This window comes from Saccopteryx leptura, chromosome 2 (genome assembly GCF_036850995.1).
Source record: "Saccopteryx leptura isolate mSacLep1 chromosome 2, mSacLep1_pri_phased_curated, whole genome shotgun sequence".
Taxonomy (NCBI): domain Eukaryota; kingdom Metazoa; phylum Chordata; class Mammalia; order Chiroptera; family Emballonuridae; genus Saccopteryx; species Saccopteryx leptura.
Window position 1 is genome coordinate 344,378,418 of NC_089504.1, and position 18,642 is coordinate 344,397,059.

The 18,642-nt window shown below is 54.7% G+C and overlaps 2 protein-coding genes and 1 pseudogene across 6 annotated transcripts; 2 read left to right on the forward strand and 1 right to left on the reverse strand.

The window, feature by feature from the left end:
• The first annotated feature begins 1,378 nt into the window (after positions 1-1,378).
• On the forward strand, positions 1,379-10,325 carry PLEKHH3 (pleckstrin homology, MyTH4 and FERM domain containing H3). 5 transcript variants are annotated; one of them, XR_010748918.1, is made up of 13 exons: positions 1,382-2,201; positions 4,172-4,227; positions 4,568-4,647; positions 4,728-4,919; positions 5,006-5,163; positions 5,271-5,391; positions 6,343-6,649; positions 7,293-7,500; positions 7,723-7,859; positions 8,108-8,240; positions 8,445-8,881; positions 9,207-9,398; positions 9,951-10,084. XR_010748918.1 is itself a non-coding variant. In XM_066364113.1 (13 exons), the coding sequence occupies exons 1-13, from the start codon at positions 2,040-2,042 to the stop codon at positions 10,122-10,124; spliced, it is 2,382 nt and encodes a 793-aa protein (XP_066220210.1). In that variant the 5' UTR covers positions 1,386-2,039; the 3' UTR covers positions 10,125-10,325. The 5 variants fall into 5 exon arrangements, 4 of the variants coding, with proteins under 4 accessions (XP_066220214.1, XP_066220210.1, XP_066220211.1 ...); XM_066364113.1 differs by having other exon boundaries at positions 1,386-2,201; positions 8,445-8,906; positions 9,951-10,325; XM_066364114.1 differs by having other exon boundaries at positions 1,387-2,201; positions 7,723-7,850; positions 8,445-8,906; positions 9,951-10,325.
• On the forward strand, positions 7,144-7,223 carry LOC136396379 (U4 spliceosomal RNA; annotated as a pseudogene).
• A 902-nt stretch (positions 10,326-11,227) lies between the features above and the next one.
• On the reverse strand, positions 11,228-16,078 carry TUBG2 (tubulin gamma 2). Its single transcript, XM_066364118.1, has 11 exons — positions 15,820-16,078; positions 15,410-15,522; positions 15,059-15,226; positions 14,679-14,747; positions 14,249-14,328; positions 13,496-13,622; positions 12,782-12,868; positions 12,524-12,673; positions 11,969-12,121; positions 11,724-11,885; positions 11,228-11,603 (listed from the first exon to the last, which is right to left on the reverse strand). Exons 1-11 carry the CDS (start codon positions 15,866-15,868, stop codon positions 11,406-11,408), a joined length of 1,356 nt encoding a protein of 451 aa, XP_066220215.1. The 5' UTR covers positions 15,869-16,078; the 3' UTR covers positions 11,228-11,405.
• Positions 16,079-18,642: the final 2,564 nt, after the last annotated feature.

Here is an 18,642-nt window from a genome sequence, read left to right on the forward strand (position 1 = left end):
CATTTTATTTTACAGTCTTTTCTAAGGTTCTGTGGTGGAAAAAAAAAAAAGGTAAAAAATTGAGTCGGAGTTTTTTCACCTTGGAGAAAAAGCCAGGAGAGAATTCCAATTTGCAAATTTCCAAATAGTCATTATCATGGACATGGTGGGGGTGGACGTGACTGTTGTCCTCTGTCTTCTCTGGGAACAGGGTCAAAAGAAATGCACTTAGCCTGCCAGAAAGAGAGAGGTTAGACATGGGAAAGAACTTCCCCGCAAAAGGGCCTGGGATCCAGACAGGGAAGAGAGTATATGGTTGTGGTGTCTCCACTCCTAGGAAACTTCAGTGCAGTCCACTCTCTTTTGGGGCCAGGGCAAGGCTAGGATGGCCTCTAGAGACAGTCGCGTTGATTCTTGGTCTTTGTTTTACACAATCACGAAAGGCAGGATGGTATTCACGTGCGACAACTCTCGCAGTTTAATATCCGGTCAGCAAAGCTGCCCCAGCTACTCCAACCAGCAGTCTGGGGACCTGGGGAAAGAAGGGTGTGGCGTGGCGTGGCGGGGAAGTCTCCAGGGAGGCGCTGCCCTGACGTCCCCGCCCTGTCCCGCCTCTCCCAGCTCGGACTAGTCTTCCTTCTCAGAGAGCCTCCGGCGGCTGACATAAACCACAGCCTCTAGAGGCCGTGAACCTCGGAAGACACGGAGATGGCGCCGATCCTCAAAATGTCCCACACGCCAGCCACTGGGGGCCAACCAACCTGGAATCCTCCACCGGAGACCGCGGGAATCGCCGCTGAGTCAGCAACACACGCGCGCGCCCGCTGTCCCTCAGGCCCCCGCCCAGCCCGCGGCCCCGCCCCGTCCCCTTAGCTCCTCTGTTAACTCATTCCTACAAAGAACCGCAGGATTTTCACCGAGAGACCTCCACTCTATTCGAAGACAACAGAATTCCCTAGAATCCCCACTGGAGTTCAGTGAGCTGTGCCCTCTAAATTAGATTTTATTTCCGGCCTAGGTCTGCACTTCATTTCAAAAAGAGGTGACTTGTCAAGGAACTGGACTTTATCCAGGGGCGGAGGGCCAGCCCCAGAGCTGTGCCTGACGCAGGTAGCTAAGACTCCTTCCTTTCTCGGGGACCCTAAGACCAGACAGAGATTCAGAGGGTAGCAGTTAGGGCCTTTCTCGATGTCCTAAGAAGCCCTTCGTTCCCTAAACCTTCTCAGGAGGGTTTTTAACCTGTAGGTTGGTGAGCCAAGAGTTAAAACAAGAGCTTGAAGGCGGGCTTCCGTGACGTCACTAGCACTCGGTGTCCGACCTCAGAGACAGGGGCGTGACTAACATTGCACCGCCCCCTCCCTCCCTATTTCCTTGCCCCTCCCCGCTGTCTCCAAGCCAGTGGCACATGATGCAACCCGCCGCCGTTTCAGTATTCTGATTGGTGGCCGCGCCCGGCGCCAGGCACAGGGATTGGGCAGGGGAGGCTGTGAAAATTGGACCCTGCCCTGTAAAGAAGGGAGGAGAGAAAGGAGAAGAAAGGGGGGGCGCCCCGAGGGGAGGAGATTTGGGAGGCGGGGTCCGGGCGCTGTGCTCGCGCACCTAGCGCGCGAGTCCTGGGGCTGCAGGGAGCGCAGCGCGCGCGGCCCGGGCCCCGGCCACCGGACGCTGTACCGGACACGACCCTCCCTGGAGCTTGGACAGCTGCCCACCTTGGACACTGCACCGGACACTGCCCCCCACAGGGCTGGACACTACAACGGACACTACTTCCCAGCTCCGGACATTGCTCCCTTCTCCCCCCTGAGACCTGGACGCTTTTCCCCCTCCCCCTTCGGGGGCCCAGACACTGAGCCCCCCTCAGGCTCTAGCTAGCAACCCCTAGCACCCCAGCGCCAGACACCGCCTCTTCCCTGTCCCCTTCTTCCTTCCCCTCTACCCGCCTCATCTTTACACCGATCGGGTCGGAGCCCTGCCAGTTTCTCGGAGCCCTGCCAGTTTCTTCGACCCCGTGCAGCTCGGCCCCCGCTGCCCGCGCCCCCATCCCCCGGCTGCTTGCCCGGATGCCTCTCCCCGGGGGATTGTGGTGGCTCCTCTGCTGCCGTCGAGGCTTTACTCTTCTGCACCGGGACTACGGGGACGGTGAGCTTAGCGGGGACGGGGACGAAGACGAGGACGAGGAGACCTTTGAGCTACGGACCCCGAGTCCAGCGGGCGGCAGGAGGGTAAGTCCTGGGGGTTTGGAGCCTTGTCTCAATCCCTCTCCCTACCACGGGCCGTCACGCTGAATCCTGCTCCAGACTCAAGCCAAACGCCGTGCTCTTAGCAGGCTGGGGACATGGGAGAGGTTTTTGCTTGGGGGCTAGAAGCCCCCGGGAGTTCAAGGAGCAGCCCTGCTTGGATGTGCCTGTGGGCCTCCCGCCGCACGCTGGGCGCTGTCCACCTGCTGGGGGCCCTGAGGCAGGAAGGCGTCACGCGTGGCCCGACCTGGCCCGGCCTCTCCCTTCTCCGCCGGGCTCGCGTCCCATCCCGTCTCCTTCCGCCTCCGCCAGCGCCCAGGAATGTGGTGAGGCCGGCTGGGCAGCTCGGACGCCTGGGTCCGCTCTGCTCCCAGGTCGTGAGTGCTGAGTGCTGGGGTCAGATGCGGGACCTCCGGCCTCAAGGACCTGGGAGAGGGGCAGAAGGCATCCTCAGATTGGGGTCCGTGGCGGGGACCCCAAGGAGAGGGAGCTGAGGGTCACAACTCTTCGAGGACCCCTCATCATTACCCTCAGGACAAAACTCTCGGATCTCCCTGGTGAACCTCCTGGGAAATCTCGGAGGGGATGGTGAGAGACACTCGTCTTCCCGCTTTTTTTCCGAATCTCCTCGTGGGGAAACTGAGGCACCACTGATGTAGGAGACCTCTATCCCCTGGCGTCCCCTCTCTGATTACCCGGCAGACAGGCAACCAGACTCCCTAGTGCTGTGGCCTAGGTCAGGTTCCCATCCCCCACTCAGGGGTCCCCAGCAGGCCCGGTGGCTCTGTGCCCGGGTGGAGCGGGCTGCGCTGCCCGGCCGGCGCCAGCACCTGGCGGAGGCGGAGGGTGGATAAATATAGAGGGGGGGGAGGGAAGCAGGGGACTGCAATTAGGGGAGTTGGTCTAAGAGTGGTCAGCACCTGCCTGCATGGTGGTGTGGCCAAGTGCCCCTATCAGACCCTTCAGAAAGTAGGTGGATCCTCGCCTTAGAAATGCACAGGACCCAGGAGTCCCTAAGCTTCCAGGCTGGGCAGGGTTGGCTCTGTGAACCAGGCCATTGCCTCCCTCATGCTCCACCTCCAACTCCTCCCTGGAGCTCGGGGACAGGTGTCCCTGGCCCCCCTCCCCCATCTTCTCTTCTTGGCTTTAGCAGACTGGGTGCAATGGGATGATGGCACAGTTCCTGCCTGACCGGGCTCCTGGATGGATTTGTGGCCTCTCTCAGACCCCAGTTTACAGTTGAAGTTCTAGGGCATGGATGGGGTGGTGGGAGCGGGAAGAATCCCCTACAGCATCTCCCCTGATAGGGTGTGCCATTCCTCAGCCTGGCCAGCCCTTCCTGAGCTGAGACTAGCCCTTCCTGAGCTGAGACCCAGTAAAGGGGCAGGCTCTGTGTTTACATTGAGTCTTAGGGGTGTTGTGGGAGGGCATAAGAAGCTTTAGGAGAAAATCTTATACTGAAGGAATCTCTCTTACTTTCGTTCACCTCTGTGCCTACCTCCTACCCGCACACCAGCCAACAAGGGAAAATGAGGGGGAGGGGGCGACTTCGAACCTGCCAGGGCAAGAAGGGACTTCATCCACCTCTCCTTTTCAACTATCGGGAAGCTAAGGCTCAAATACTGAAGGGGCTTGCCAAGTTCCCTCTTTTATTTCCCTGGGGTATAAGTGCTGGAGCTGGTAGTAGAACCCAGGTCTTCTGACTCCCTGCCCAGTGCTCTTTCAGCTCTACCAAACCCCTGATTGCATCTTCGAAGGGTAGCGGAAACAGTGCTTCTTAGCTCCAGCTGTTTAGTAAAGACTGGCAGGAGGGGCGAGCCCAGTGATTTCAGCTTGCTCCGGCACAGTCACGACCCCACTCCATGATTCCTCAATCCCCTGAGCAGCGCTGTCCTGGGGGCAGAAGCCACGGGATTCCCGAGAGGAGGGCTCTGATCCTAAGCCTGTTTCCCCAGGGCCCCCTGGATGTGACTCTGACTCAGCCTGTGAGGACCGGGCCCATTTCAGACAGGTGAGCTCCTCCCCTGCGTCCCATAGTCTGGAGACCACAGTCTGTTCCTGGGACCCCCATTCTCACCGCCTTCCCTCTCGCGATTGTGCAATAAGGGAGAGTCCTTAACGCCGGACGCTGTGGTTTGGCTGGGGTCCCGAGGGGGCGGTCCGGCTGGGGGCGCGCGGGGGGGGGTGGGGTCGGGCTATTTTTGGTGCGAGGTCAGATCGGCCTAGCGGTTCCCACAGCCTGGGGGAGGGGTGCCCAGGCCAGGAGCAGGCAACCCTTGCTGTCTGGAGAACCCGTATTGAGGAGTGCAGGACCCGCAGCCTCATCCAGCCATTCCTCCTCTCTGGCCCAGGCTGCAGAGTTGGGAGGAGACACGGAGCCTTATCCCGGAGAAGGGGCTGCTGGAAGACGACACGGATGTCGTCGTAAAAGGTGAGGATTCACCTCATGCATTCTGGATGTCCCCCAGTCCCAAGCCTCCAGGGGATAATGTGTTCGCCTGCTCTCCCCAGGTTGGCTGTATCGGGAGCCCCGCGGAGGAGGGGCGCGGCCCTGGTTGCCGCCGCGCCGGGCCTGGTTCGTGCTCACCCGGGACTCCCTGGACCAGTTCAGCAGCAGCGGGAAGGGGGCGCGGCGCCTTGGGAGCCTCGTGCTCACCAGCCTGTGCTCGGTGACCGGCCCGGAGCGCAGGCCCAAGGAGACAGGTGAGACCTTGTGGGGACTCTCCTACCCCCCTGGGCAGTAGCCCCGGCCGGCCCTGATTGCCCTCCGCGGCCTCTTTTTCCCCCAGGACTGTGGTCAGTGACCGTGTCTGGCCGGAAACACAGCGTCCGGCTCTGCTCCCCGCGTCAGGCCGAAGCTGAGCGCTGGGGGGTGGCGCTGCGCGAGGTGATCGCCTCCAAGGCGCCGCTGGAGACCCCCACCCAGCTGCTACTCAGGGACATTCAGGTAGGAGAGAGGGGACTCCATCGAGAAAGAGGAGGTGATGGGCCCAGCTTTCTGGATTCTTGGGGAGCCCCTTTCCCCATCACTGTAACCCCTTCCCTGACCTCTAGGAGAGTTGTGGAGACCCAGAGGCGGTGGCCCTCATTTACCGACGGAACCCAATTCTGAGGCACACCAGTGGGGCCTTGTATGCCCCACTCTTGCCCCTGCCCTATGGAGTCTGCACCCCAGGTGAGTGGTGCCAGTGGCCCAGTCCCTTTGATGGGAGATCTGCCTAGGAGTCTTCAGGGGACCTAGTCAGACCCTCACTTAAAAAAAAATTATTGGTTGATTTTTAGAGAGACAGAGAAAGAGAGAGAGAGAGAGAGAGAGAGAGACATTCATTTGTTGTTCCACTTAGTTGTGCATTCATTGGTTGCTTCCCAGATGTGCCCTGACTGGATATCCAACCAATCTTGGGTTTTTTTTCGGGGAGGAGGCTCTGACTTAGCCAACTGACCAGGTCCTCAGCCCCTCATGTTAGGATGAAGTCAGAAGCCAACCAGACTTGATACCCAGGGTGTTGGGTGGGAAACCAGCACACAAAAAAAGGTCCCTTTTGACTTCCTTTATATGGATCTCATTCTGACTACTGGTGTTCCTTCATGAGTTTTTACCGTCTTCTTTTATTATACTATTCTTATGACTATGCCATACTACCTTTACAAGTAGTAGGAAAGCCAACACTTTGGGAGAATGTATTGGCCTCATCCAGCTATATTTCTACCCAAATGGGATTAGTGACTGGCCCAGGTCCTAAAGCTAGAGGATTAAGGGAAGCTGGAAGAAGAACCCTGATTTTCTGACTCCCAGACCAGCCTGTTTTCTGGCCAATGGGGATGGCTCTCTATACCTACTTACAGGATCTGGGTTTGAACCTATGTCCTTTAGTCTACCTTACTAGCTCGAAGTGCAGCTTTAGCAGATCCTGAGGGGGAGATTCCTGGGAGGCAGGGGTTGAGAGTTTGGCTCTGTGGGGACCATTGCTTTCCCTTCACTCTTCCTGTCGTTCGTACTCTCCCCTCCTTGCCCACCCTCTGACCCCTTATGCTCCTTCTGACCTCCCCTGGTTCATGCCTTCCTCCCAGGGCCCAGCTCTGTGTCCCCTCTCCAAACCGTCCCTCCGCCCCCACCCTCCCGCAGGTCCAGGCTATGCACCCTTGCGCGAGGAGGCTGTACGGCTGTTCCTGGCGCTGCAGGCCCTGGAGGGGGCGCGGCGCCCCTGGCCCCTGATGCAGGGTGTACTTCAGACCTGCCGGGACCTGCCTGCGCTTCGCGACGAACTCTTCCTGCAGCTGGCTAAGCAGACCTCGGGCCTCTCGGGGCCCCCCAGGCTCCTGGCTACCCAAGACCCCGCATCCCTACGGTACTGGCAGCTTCTCACCTGCATGAGCTGCACCTTCCGGCCTGGGGGAGCTGTACGGGGGCATCTCCTGGGACATCTGGAGAGGTGAGAAGGCTGGGGTACGATAAAACCAAACAAGGAGGCTATAGGGGTGGGAGAGAATGATGGGCCTTTTGAAATGGTTTGGCAGATGGAGAACTTCCCAGAGAAGGGAAGGGACTTGCCCAAGGTCAAGGCTGCTGCTTATATGTACAATGCCTTCGTCAGAATTATAAGGTCACATCTCACTTGCCGGTGGAAGAATGACAAAAAGGTGCCATCTTTGGGCAGAGGAATAATCAAAAGGCTCGGGGCTGATATAGTCCAGCGCCAGGTTTTTAGGTTGGATTTTGGATTTCACCCTGAAGAAGGACCATGGAGACTTTGGAAAGTGGTGGGGGGTGGGGGCAGTTAGAAGAGAGCTGCTAGGGGCCATAGAAAGTAATTCAGCTCCACACAGAGCAACAGGGATAGATGCAGAAGAGCCTGTCTCTGCCTTCAAGGAGTTTAGAGTTGGAGGGGAGAGAATCAACGAGATGAAATAAACTATAAGAATGTGAAGCTTTGCTCAGTGGTAGTATCGTAGCCAATGAGGTTTATCCGAGGCACGATTATTGCTAATTGAAGAAAAAAAAGAAAAGAAATGTGAGGGTGGGGAGGGAGAAGGAAAGCCCTCCAAGCAGTGATCTTGGGGTTCTTTCTATCTCAGGACAGAGCAGGCGCTCCCGGATTCGGAACTGGCAGAATATGCTCGCTTCATCCGCAGAGCACTGAGCCGGACTCGCGGGCGAGAGTTGGTGCCCTCACTGGCAGAGATTTCCGCTCTGAGCCAAAGGCAAGAGCTGTTGTGCACCGTGCACTGTCCGGGGGCTGGTGCATGCCCTGTGGCCATAAACTCCCACACCACGGCTGCTGAGGTAAGGCCAGAGAAAGACCAATGAAACCTCAACCCTTCCTCCCGACTTCTCATGTCCTGTTCTCCTGGTGCGCAGGCTCCAGGTTTGCCCGCGTATGAGATTCATCATTTGGGTGAGGGATATGTGTGGCAGGATCAAAAGACCTGAAAGCCCCTCTAGAAGTATGGACAAGACCGCTGAGCAGTCTGAGTTTCCCCTCATGCTTCGCCCCTCTTCCCCCAGGTGGCTCGAGAGCTGGTGGGGCGGCTGGGCTTGGCCCGAAGCCGCAATGCTTTCGCACTGTACGAGCAGCGAGGGGCCCAGGAGCGAGCCTTGGCTGGGGGGACTCTCGTGGCCGACGTGCTCACCAGGTTTGAGAAGTAAATGTCCAGCCCCAGTCCTGCTCACCGTTAGCCCATCTTCCTCTCAGTTTCGCGGTCAATTCCTAAGCAAACGTTTATGAGCGCTTGCTGGTTCCGACATGGACCCCTGTGCTATCTCCGCAGTCCACTCCGGCCTGGCCCCACCCTGACCATCGGCCCCACCCAGATTTTGGCCCAGTCCCGCCCCAGCCCTTAGGGAATGGGGGCTGCCTCTGTGTCGCCTAGCACCAGGTTCTTTAATGCAGTTTGGCGGCGGAGGAAGCCCGGCTGGAGGACTCGCCCAATACGGGTTGGAGACTGTGTCTGCGTCTTCACGGACCTCTGCATCCGGAAGGACTGTCCCCTGACAGTCATGAACTGCCTTTCCTCTTTGAGCAGGTGAGGAGCTCCAGCATTCACGCCCCTAAAAGCCTCCTGACCCTGAACTCCCTTCTGGACCATCACATTTCAGCGTTGTAGCAACTCCGTGGGAGGCTTTACTCGAACCCAGACCTCAGATTCTCTCCCCGAGTTGTTTTCACAACCGTATAGCTGCCTCTGCCTCTGCCTCTGCCTCGTTGACGCCCGGCGCCTCCCCCATAGGCTCACGCTCTGCTGCTGCGTGGCCGGCCGCTCCCGCCAGACGACACGCTGCGCGCCCTGGCGGCGCTGCGCTTGCAGAGCCTGCACCGGGACTTCTCCCCGCGCGCGCCCCTGCCGCGCCTGGACCGCTTGCTGCCACCTCCCGCCCCGCCGCGTGAAGACCCTACCCGCCCGATCCCCAGGCCTCGTCCCTCTACTGCCCTGCTGGCCGGGGCAATCTGGAGTTCGGGCCTGGCCAAGAGGCGAGCGGAGCGGGCCCGGCTCAGCGGCGGGGCTGGCCGCCCGGCTGGAAGCGTAGTCCGAGAGGGAGGAGGTGGCGCCGGCATGGCGGCTGCTGTACTAGGCGGCTGGAAGCGGCTACGGGGCATGGGCCGAGCTGAGGCCATGGCTGCCTACCTGGCTCTGGCGGCGCAGTGTCCAGGGTTCGGCGCTGCTCGGTATGAAGTTCTGGAGCTGAGCACGGTGAGGGGGAGAAGGGAGAAGGGGACTCTGGTGGCCCAAGCCCCACACTTTTGCCCCAGAGCCAGAGGCCCCCACTGTGGGTCACTTCACTCCCTGCATCCAGCACAGCCGCCCATCTCAGACCCCAAGAATCACTGGCCCTTGGACCCTCATGTCTCTGTAGTCTTAGCTTCCCGTCCACACATGCACTGTGGATCATAGGGGGACCCGGAAGCTTCCTGCTCTCAGCCATCTCCTCCCACCAAATATTATGCCGCAGGGTCCCCTTTTTGTACCCTGACTCTGCTTGTCTGTCCCCAGAAGCCTGGTGGGGGTGCTCCACAGAAGCTATGCCTGGGCCTGGGAGCCAAGGCCATGTCCCTCTCCCGACCCGGTGAGACAGAGCCCATCCACAGTGTCAGCTATGGTCATGTGGCCGCCTGCCAGCTAACGGGCCCCCACACCCTGGCATTGAGGGTGGGAGAGAGCCAACTCCTCCTGCAGAGTCCCCAGGTAAGTGAGAAGGGGGTGTGGAAGGAGGAAGGAAGGGGAAGGATGTCAAGAAACATTTTTTAAACACTTGAGCATGGGCCAGGTACAGCTCTAGCCACTGATGATCCTGTAGTGATCAAAGACAAACTCATGAGCTTACATTAGAGTGGGGGAGTCAGACACCAACCAGGAATCAAAGGCTATTTAAGGTAGTGAGAAGTGCTACAAAGGAAAGAGTAGTGTGACAGAAAGTGACTGGAGGGGACCATAGCATTCTGTAGGATGGTCAGGAAAGTATACTCAAAAGAACTAGCCATAGGAAGTTCTGGGCGAACAACATTCCAGGTAGAGGGAATTGCAAGTGCGAAGGCCCTGAGATGAGAATAAACTTAGCTTGTCGGAGGAGCACAAAGAAGGAAGTGTGACTGGAACATAGTGAGTGAGGGAGTGACGGTAAGAAAGGAAAGGTTGTAGGGGACAGCTCATGGAAGGCCTTGGTAAGGAGCCTGGGTGGAGGAGGAGAAAGGAGAACCCAGTGGCCCCTGTCGCATCCTGACCTCTGCCCCCTCTTAGGTGGAAGAGATCATGCAGCTGGTGAATGCCTACTTGGCTAGCCCCTCCCCGGAGAGGCCCTACAGCAGTCCTCCTCCATGCCAAGACCTGCCAGACACCTCCTCTCCCAGCCAGCGCCCGGGCCTGGATGAGCCCCAGGGACAGTCTGGCTGTTTGGGGCAGCTGCAGAAATGAGCCTGCCAAGAGGTCATGACCTCCCTCCCATCTCCAGCCTGGACTTGGACTGCTCTGAGATTTGAGAGAACCATGGACTCTTTTAGCCCTGCAGGGACAGGGCACACCTCACATGCAAGGGCTGCAGTGGGTGCAGACAATTTTTTAGTTTGTTTCTTAATTTATTTGTAGAAGAGAAGTAAAAAAAAAAAAAAAGGTTATTTACACAAATCCTTCCTGTGGGAGTGTTGTCAGTGGGACAAGTTGGAGCCCCATAGCTCAGAGCTCCACCCCTGGGGACGCCCACACTCTGAGCTTTTACCAGCACTGAGGGGAGTCTGGACACCACAGGGCCCCACCCTCCTTGACTGGATTTAACCTTCTCCTGGCCAGTATGCTGCCAGTGGGTGGGTGGTGGGATAGACAAGAAGACATTTTGGAAGCTGACAATTACTTAACCTCTCTTCTCTATTGAACGGCATGGGGTGGTTTCCTGGTGTTCCTGAGGCCAGAGGGCAGTGAGTCATCAGACTGGCACTACCCAGTTCCTACCCTGGTGTCTGGCTTGTAGGGCTTAGTGGATCCATCTTTAGTGTGCCTACTGCTTTAGACCTAGAATGGAGAGAAGGCTGGAATGGAGGGATAGGATTAGCCCCCGAAACTTCTCTGGCACAGATAAAGAGCTTGTTAGGACGGGCTCAGCCCTACTCCTGAACTCTGTTCCGGCTTTATCAGGTTGAATTGAATGGGGTTGAATTCTTGAGGACCTGATACCCTTGGGCACTGGGAATCCAGAATGCTAGCTCTCCTTCAGTAGTCCCCACAGCCTCATCCCTGAGTAGAAAAGGATGGGACAATACTGATCCACCCTGGGGCAGGAGTTTAGGCACGGAGGAGACAGCAGACCTCAGTAATCAATCCTCTGTAGTCTTGAGAGCAGGGCTAACTCCAGTATAACAGTGTATTCTAGGCAAGGATGTCAATGGAAACAGTGGACACACTAGGATGAGCTAAGTGGTAAGAAGCTAGAACAGGTCAAGGCCATTCTACCAACACATGCCTGGACACTGGGAGGGAACATGGAGGGATCTTCATCATTCCCATGGTCACAAACCAAATCCTGATGATATTCACAACCAAACTTTATTATTTTATTAGAGGTAAACAAACATACCAAGGGTTAAGGCATGGAAGGGAGGGAGTTGGGGCTAGACATGAACCTAAAAGGGTTGCTGGTGAGGGAAATTGGGATCAGACGGACCAGACATGATAGGAACAGTGCTTACTGTCCAGGGGAGGAAGTCACTGCTCCTGGGTGCCCCAGGAGATGTAGTCTGGCCGCGTGGCAGCGTGGTACTCGTCAATGAGCTCCTGTACAACCTCCCTGGACCTGTCCAGCTCGTCAAAGTTCTCCTTGAAGATGTCCTCCTTGCGGAACTGCTCCAGGAAGGCTTCCCGCTTCCGCAGTTTGTCGTACTGCTGGCAGGAACTTTCAAAGAGCTGTAAGAGAAATCTCCATGATGGGAACCAGTGCAGGATGGGGGGGGGGGGATTGGAAATGAACTGGGGGGGAATGATGAAGAACAGAGTGGCCAAAGAAGACCAGTAAATTAGCCTCACTGAGGAGATGCTGGTATGGTTGGCCATCATGAGCCCGCTGACACGGTGGGCAGACGGCAGGTAGGGAGACTTCCTGGACAGGGCCACCTGGATGCTGGCTGGGCCCCAGGGGATGAAGTTGGCCAACTTCCGTTCCCGGATCCTCTGCAGGCTCTTGTGCACCTGGAGTTGGAACAGGAGTGGTGGTGGTCACCTCTCCTCTACCCCGATGGGTCCCAGGGGTGGAACGAAGGGGTCCCACCTACCTGAGTGGGATCCACCTCCCCCTGGATGATGTTGAGGATGGCAATGTAGCAGTGGTTGGTCTGGCGATCCCGGCCGGTGGACACCATCACGTTCTTGGGTTGTAGCAGCCGCCTCATGACATCCAGGACCGTGGTCTTCCTCACACTAGCCACCTGAGGGGATAGTGGGACACAGTGACCAGGCCAGCACTCAGGTCAATATCCAGAGATGCACGGACAGAGAAGAGTAGGCAACACATGCTCCCCACTAGACTCAGGGCAGTATGGTCTCTTTGGGGAGTGTCTTTAGATTCAGGTCTACACTGAGCCTCTGCCGTGGGATCAGGAATCTTAGGCAGCCTCAGCTCAGCAAACTCACGTCCCTGTACAGGAGCATAAGCAGATTCCATACAGCCCAGCCCTTGCAGGGAGCCAAAGGCAGGGGAGAGAGGAGAGCAAGTCAGCACGGAACTCATAGTCTGTGCCAGTCCCTGAGCACAGAGCCTCCTGGGGCAGCAGGGAGAAGAGAAAGACGAGGTTAGGGCTTCTGGGCACCACTCTGAGGGCTCTTCTTACCGACTGGTCTGTGGTGAGGGGGGTGTAACCAGTCATGAGGAAATGGAGGCGTGGTGTGGGAATGAGCGAGGCGATGAGGCCGATGAGGTCGTTGTTCATGTAGCCAGGGTAGCGCAGGGTGGTGGTGCTGGCCGACATGATGGTGGATACCTGGGGATAGGGATGCCATGTCATGGCTCTTGTCTAGGGGTACCTTTCTTCCCCAGATGGCATTCCAGTAGGGAGCGGTTCCAAAGGAGTCCAGAAGTGGGGGCTCACCAGCTGGTTGATCTGGGAGAAGGATGGGTTCTGGATGTGCAGGCGGTCTGTGGCGATCCTGTTCAGGGCTGTGTTGTCCAGCACCACCTGGGGGGACAGAAGAGGGTCACGGCACCTTTTTGAGGAGAAAGGAGTCAGAGAAATAAGTTATTTGCTTAGTCCCCTCTTAACTACAAAGGAAATAAGTATGTTAATTTAAAAGTATGTTAATTTACTGTGTCATAGATATCATGAGACACTTGACCACTCAGTGCAGTAAAAAAACTATTTGATTATCCCACGTGCCATGCACTGTGCCTGGCTCTGCAGACACCAAGAATGTAAACAGGCATGGTCTTCTCCCTCGTCAGGTCTACAGTCTAATGGAGGGAGACTGACTTTAAATATAAAACAACAGAAAAGTTTAGTTATAGCCTGAAATATGCACAAACGTATTTGACCTTGACTGCGTGGTCAGGTCAGGAAGGTTTATAATAAGAAAGTGACCCTTGGGCTGTAAATTTAAGCACGAGTAGGCATTAAATAGGCTAAGTGGAGACATGGGGGAAACTGTAAGCAACTTAGGATCACGTCCTTATTTCATAATTTGGGCCACAAGATATGGCTTTGCTGGTCCTCTGTTCTCTTGGCTGGTTCTCATGAAGGACAGGTGTATGTGTCTCTTTGGTTTGGGGAGGTGAACCCAAGCCCCCCATTTCCTCCTCTTACGCTCACCACACAGTCTGCATTCTGGGTCAGCCTCTTGAGTGTGAGCAGTGAGTTGTAGGGCTGGACCACCACATCGCTCATCTCATCCTGGTTGGGAAACACTGAGTATGTCTGCACCAGCTTCTTGGGGTATCTAGAAGTGAAGAAAAAGAAAAGGGGAAGGACTCCCAACACTGCCCATCTCTGTCTTCGCTAGGGATAACAGAAGCCATTACTTTCCAAGTGCCACCAAACTCTTGCACAAAAGGAGTGAGAGCAGAACTGAGTCTTCAGAGCACAGGAGCCAAAAAGAATAAACCTAAAGCATCAATCCCTGTAGGCCTCCTCCTCTTCCTAGGTAAACCCCCTCCCAGGAGTTACTGCTTCCAAGATGTTCCCTGGGTGGCCAGACTCTGTTCCTATCCTGTGACTCAAAGGGCTATTGCAGACCTGTAAGTCTAAGAGAAAAAAAGTGACAGAAAGGAAAGACATTACCTGCCTAACCTGTGGTGGCGCAGTGGATGGGACATCCACCTGGAATGCTGAGCTTGCCAATTCAAGACCTCAGGCTTGCCCAGTCAAGGCACATATGAGAAGCAAGGTAATGCTTCCTGCCACCCCCCCTCACACACACACACACACCCTTTCTCTCTCTCTCTCTCCTCTCTCTAAAATCAATACATGAAATCTTTTTTTTTTTTTCAATTGTTTTTTAAAAAGGAAAGACATTACCCAGGGAACCAGGGCTAATTAATGCCCTCTCCCCAAACACAGGCTTACCTGTCATTCAGTCGCTCCAGGAGATAGGAGCCCAGGCCAGAACCCGTCCCCCCAGCGATGGAGTGACACAACACAAAGCCCTGCATGGGGAGGGATGGAGAGCCAGTCTCCAGGGATCTGGGGAGAGGCTTCAGGTTTGTTTCACTCCCCACTCCCAACACACTCATATCTCAAGCCTTCCTCTGTGTCTGTCCGGGCTGAGGTGCCTTGGGAAGGATGACTCATACCTAAGAAGCTGGTGCCATCCAGATTAGGATCTCCTTGAGGACAAGAACTGTACTTTGTTTACCTCAATATCTCACATCTGATGCTCAATAAATGAGTTTTAACCTGAGTTTTCCCCATCATACCACCTGTTCAGTCTACCTCCTGACTTTTCCCCAGCACCTCTCAGCGTTTTTGTTTTTTCCTCAGTGGGACAGAACCTTACCTCTAGGCTGTCACTTCCATCTGCTTCTCGGTCTATGATGTCAAAAATATCTTCATGGATTTTCTCACCCTGCATAGTGACATGGGGAAGATCAGGATGCAGGTTCTAGAAAGCATCTTTCAGTACCAATAACTCTATCCAGGGACACTGCGGCCACCCTCAAGCAGAGCCTCAGCTGTGGCCCTCAACCCAGAAAAGCTACTTTTCAAATTATTTGCAAAGTTTGCATAAGCCTCTCCCTGGCTGTCCCCTCTCTGGGGTTCCCTTTGTCTCCAATTTATTATTGTAATTCTGGTCTAGTTAAGAGTCTCCAGGCTGCTTAAGCTTGCCTTGCCTAAGGGAGGGAACATCAAGGGTCTTTGGGCTGGCCACCTGCGTACCTGCGAGAATCCACTGGCCCAGTTGTTGCCAGCTCCTCCTCCATGCTCTGACAGGTAGATGTTCTCTGGGTTGTAGAGCTTGGCATAGGGGGAGTTGAGGATGGAGTGGATCACCCGGGGCTCCAGGTCCAGCAACACCGCTCTGGGGATGTAGTGCTCATCGTCTGCCTGTCAACAGAAGTCCAGGAGGGAGCCCACGCAGCTAAGGCCAAGTCCTCCATCCTCCTAACCCTGGCTCTGCCTGCCCTCCCTCCTCAAGCCAACTGCCCTGGCCCCTCTGCCCAGCGGAGTTTCCCAGGACCAGGCCGTTGCCCCTCCCTTTAAGCCTCCTGGCCAAGTCGCTGGGAGCACCTGGTAGAAAAAGACGTCCTTGCGGTCAGTACCCTCGGTAGCGAATTCCTCCACTATGCCTTCGGGGCTGATACCATGCTCTGCGCACAGTTGTTTCCAGAACTCGAACCCAACTGGGGATGGTAAGAGATGTTTGGGTCTGCTAGAGTCATAAGGCCCCAGAAGCCCAGGATTAGGCTCACAGGCTCCAAGCCACTCAAAGGCTTGGATCCAAGACTCTTGTTCTGGGAGCCATCACAGCCCAGGGCTGCAGGCGCAGTTCTGGGTGTGGGGCTTATTCATCATGCGCAGTAGGGCACGGGCGGGGGCGGTCATGGGAGAAAATCGGGAACTGGAGGATGCCAAGCACTTGAGTGGGACCTGAAGGGGCAGAACCGAAGACTGGAGGGGCACGGCGCACGTTTGCTCACTCTGGTTGCCGCACTGGCCCAGCTGCAGGGTGATGATCTCCCGGGGCATCGCTCTTCAGACGCGGGCGCGCCAGCCCGGCCCGGCGGGAGTCACGGCACAGACGAAAGCCTGGCAGCCGGACGCGCAAGACGTGGGGAGCGTGCGCTCTCTTCGTCTTTTGACGCGGGTGCTCGGTCTGCGCGTGTGCAGTGCAGGTCTCCCCGCGGCCGGCAGGCCGGGATGCCCAACCTGGGCATCATTTCCCCCACAGCACTTGCAACTGGAATTCGGCACAGGCGCAGAATGAGGCCACTCCCCACCCCCTACCCTCCCACCCCAGCTCCGCGCCTGCGCGGTGAGGCTAGCCGGGGCTGCAGGGTAGACTTCGGTATAGGGGACGTTCGCGGAGAGGTGGCCCAGGTGTGTGGTGTCAGTTTCACTGTGTAGATTGGTGAGCAGTTCACCTAGATGGAGTGGCTGGACTCAAGCCAATATTCTAATTTCCATTTTTAAATTAAATGTACCTAAATATAATCTGTCATTTTAATAATTTAAAATGTATAATTCTATGGCATAAAGTACATTCACATTATTCTGTAACCGTCACTACCATTCATATCCAGAACTTGGTCATCTTTCCAAAATGAAACTCTGTACCCATTAAACAAGAACACCCCCCATAACCATTCTAATTTCTGCCTCTGACTTGACTATTCTAGGTATCTCATATAAGTGGGATCATACAGTATTTATCCTTTTGCATCTGGCTTTTTCACTTACCATAATGTCTTTAGCGTTACTCCATGTTGTAGCATGTGTTAAAATTTCATTCCTTTTTAAGGCTGTATAATATTTCCATTGTATGTACATGCCACTTTTTTTTTTTTTTGTATTTTTCTGAAGCTGGAAATGGGGAGAGACAGTCAGACAGACTCCCGCATGCGCCCGACCCCCACCAGGGGCGACGCTCTGCCCACCAGGGGGCGATGCTCTGCCCCTCTGGGGGGTCGCTCTGCAGCGACCAGAGCCACTCTAGCGCCTGGGGCAGAGGCCAAGGAGCCATCCCCAGCGCCTGGGCTATCTTTGCTCCAATGGAGCCTTGGCTGCGGGAGGCGAAGAGAGAGACAGAGAGGAAGGAGGGGGCGGGGGTGGAGAAGCAAATGGGCGCTTCTCCTATGTGCCCTGGCCGGGAATCGAACCCTGGTCCCCCGCACTCCAGGAGGACGCTCTACCGCTGAGCCAACCGGCCAGGGCCTGTACATGCCACATTTTGTGTTTATCCACTCAGCTGTCCATAAGCCCTGGGGTTGCTTCCACAAATTAGCTGTTTTGAATAATTCTCTATGAACATGGGTATACAAATATCTGAGTCCCTGCTTTCAATTCTTCTGGGTATATACCCAGAAGTAAAATTGCTGGGTCATATTGTAATTTTATGTTTCGTTTTTTGAGAAATTGTCATACCATTTTCCACAGTGCTGCACCATTTTACATTCCCACCAGCAATACCCAAGGGTCCCAATTTCTCCACATCCTTGCCAACAGTTGCTACTTTGTTTTGTTTTAAAATAATAATAACCACCTTAGCGAGTGTGAAGTGGTAGTCTCATTGCAGTTTCTATTTTACTTTAAATTACAAAATGTTTTAAACATATAAGCATGATTTTGTATTTTTACTATATATTTTTGTTTTGAAATTATATATCAATGTTATCGAAGTATAATATCCTTTTGTTTATTTTTTTGTTTTGTTTTGTTTTTTTTAAGTGAGAGGAGGGGAGATAGTGAGATAGACTCTGGCATGTGCCCAACCAGGATCCACCTGGCAACCCTGTCTGGGACTGACACTTGGGCCAACCAAGCTATCCTCAGCACCTGGGCTCAAACCAACCAAGCCACTGGCTGCTGGAGGGAAAGAGGGAGAGAAGCAGATGTGTGCCCTGACCGGAATCGAACCCAGAAAGTCTATATACCCAGCTGATGCTCTATCCATTGAGCCAACCAGCCAGGGCCCTGAGTTTTGTAATTGAGCAATGTCGGTATACGTAGGCTTATTTAATTCCATTTAACTGCTTTATAGTATTTTATGAGATGAATAAAACTTTATGCTGTTTCTTTCTCTTTTTTAAAAAAATTTTATTTATTGATTTTACAGAAGAGGGAGGGGCAATGGAACAAGAAGCAATAATTCATAGTAGCTTCATTAGTTGTTCATTGATTGCTTATCGTATGTGCCTTCATCAGGCACACCCAGGGTCTGGAACCACCAGCCTCAGCATTCCAGGTCAGTGCTTTACCCACTGTGCCACCACAGGCCAGGCTATGCTGTTTCCACCACACAGGAACAATTTGATTCTTTTCATTTAATCCCTACTACATTGAAGGAGTACAGGGACTTCTTCGCTTGTGAAGATGAAGGAAGATATTTTCCCCTAGATAGTTGTATCAATTTACACTCTGACCAGCAATATTTCCCTACACCTGCATCTACCCTTGGGTTATCAGATCTTAAGTTTTGTCAATCCATGGCTGCCCAATAGGGTCTCCTGGTTGTAATTTCCAGTTATGATCACAAGTGAAGTTGATTTGATTTTGTTTTGTTAGTGACCTTTCAGAATTGCCTGTTCATATCCTTTGCCCATTTTTCTATTTATGTAGACAAAGTGATCCATCTATTTCTTCCGTTTTGCACATGTTATACCTTGTTAAAGAAACCTTTCCGTCTCCCAGCATCATAAAGCTGTCTTCTATGCCTTCTTCCCAAAGTCCCATCGTGGTTTCGCTAGTTCCCTGTAGGTCTTTAGTTCATCTGGAACTTATTTGGAGGCCTCCTGTAAGATGGG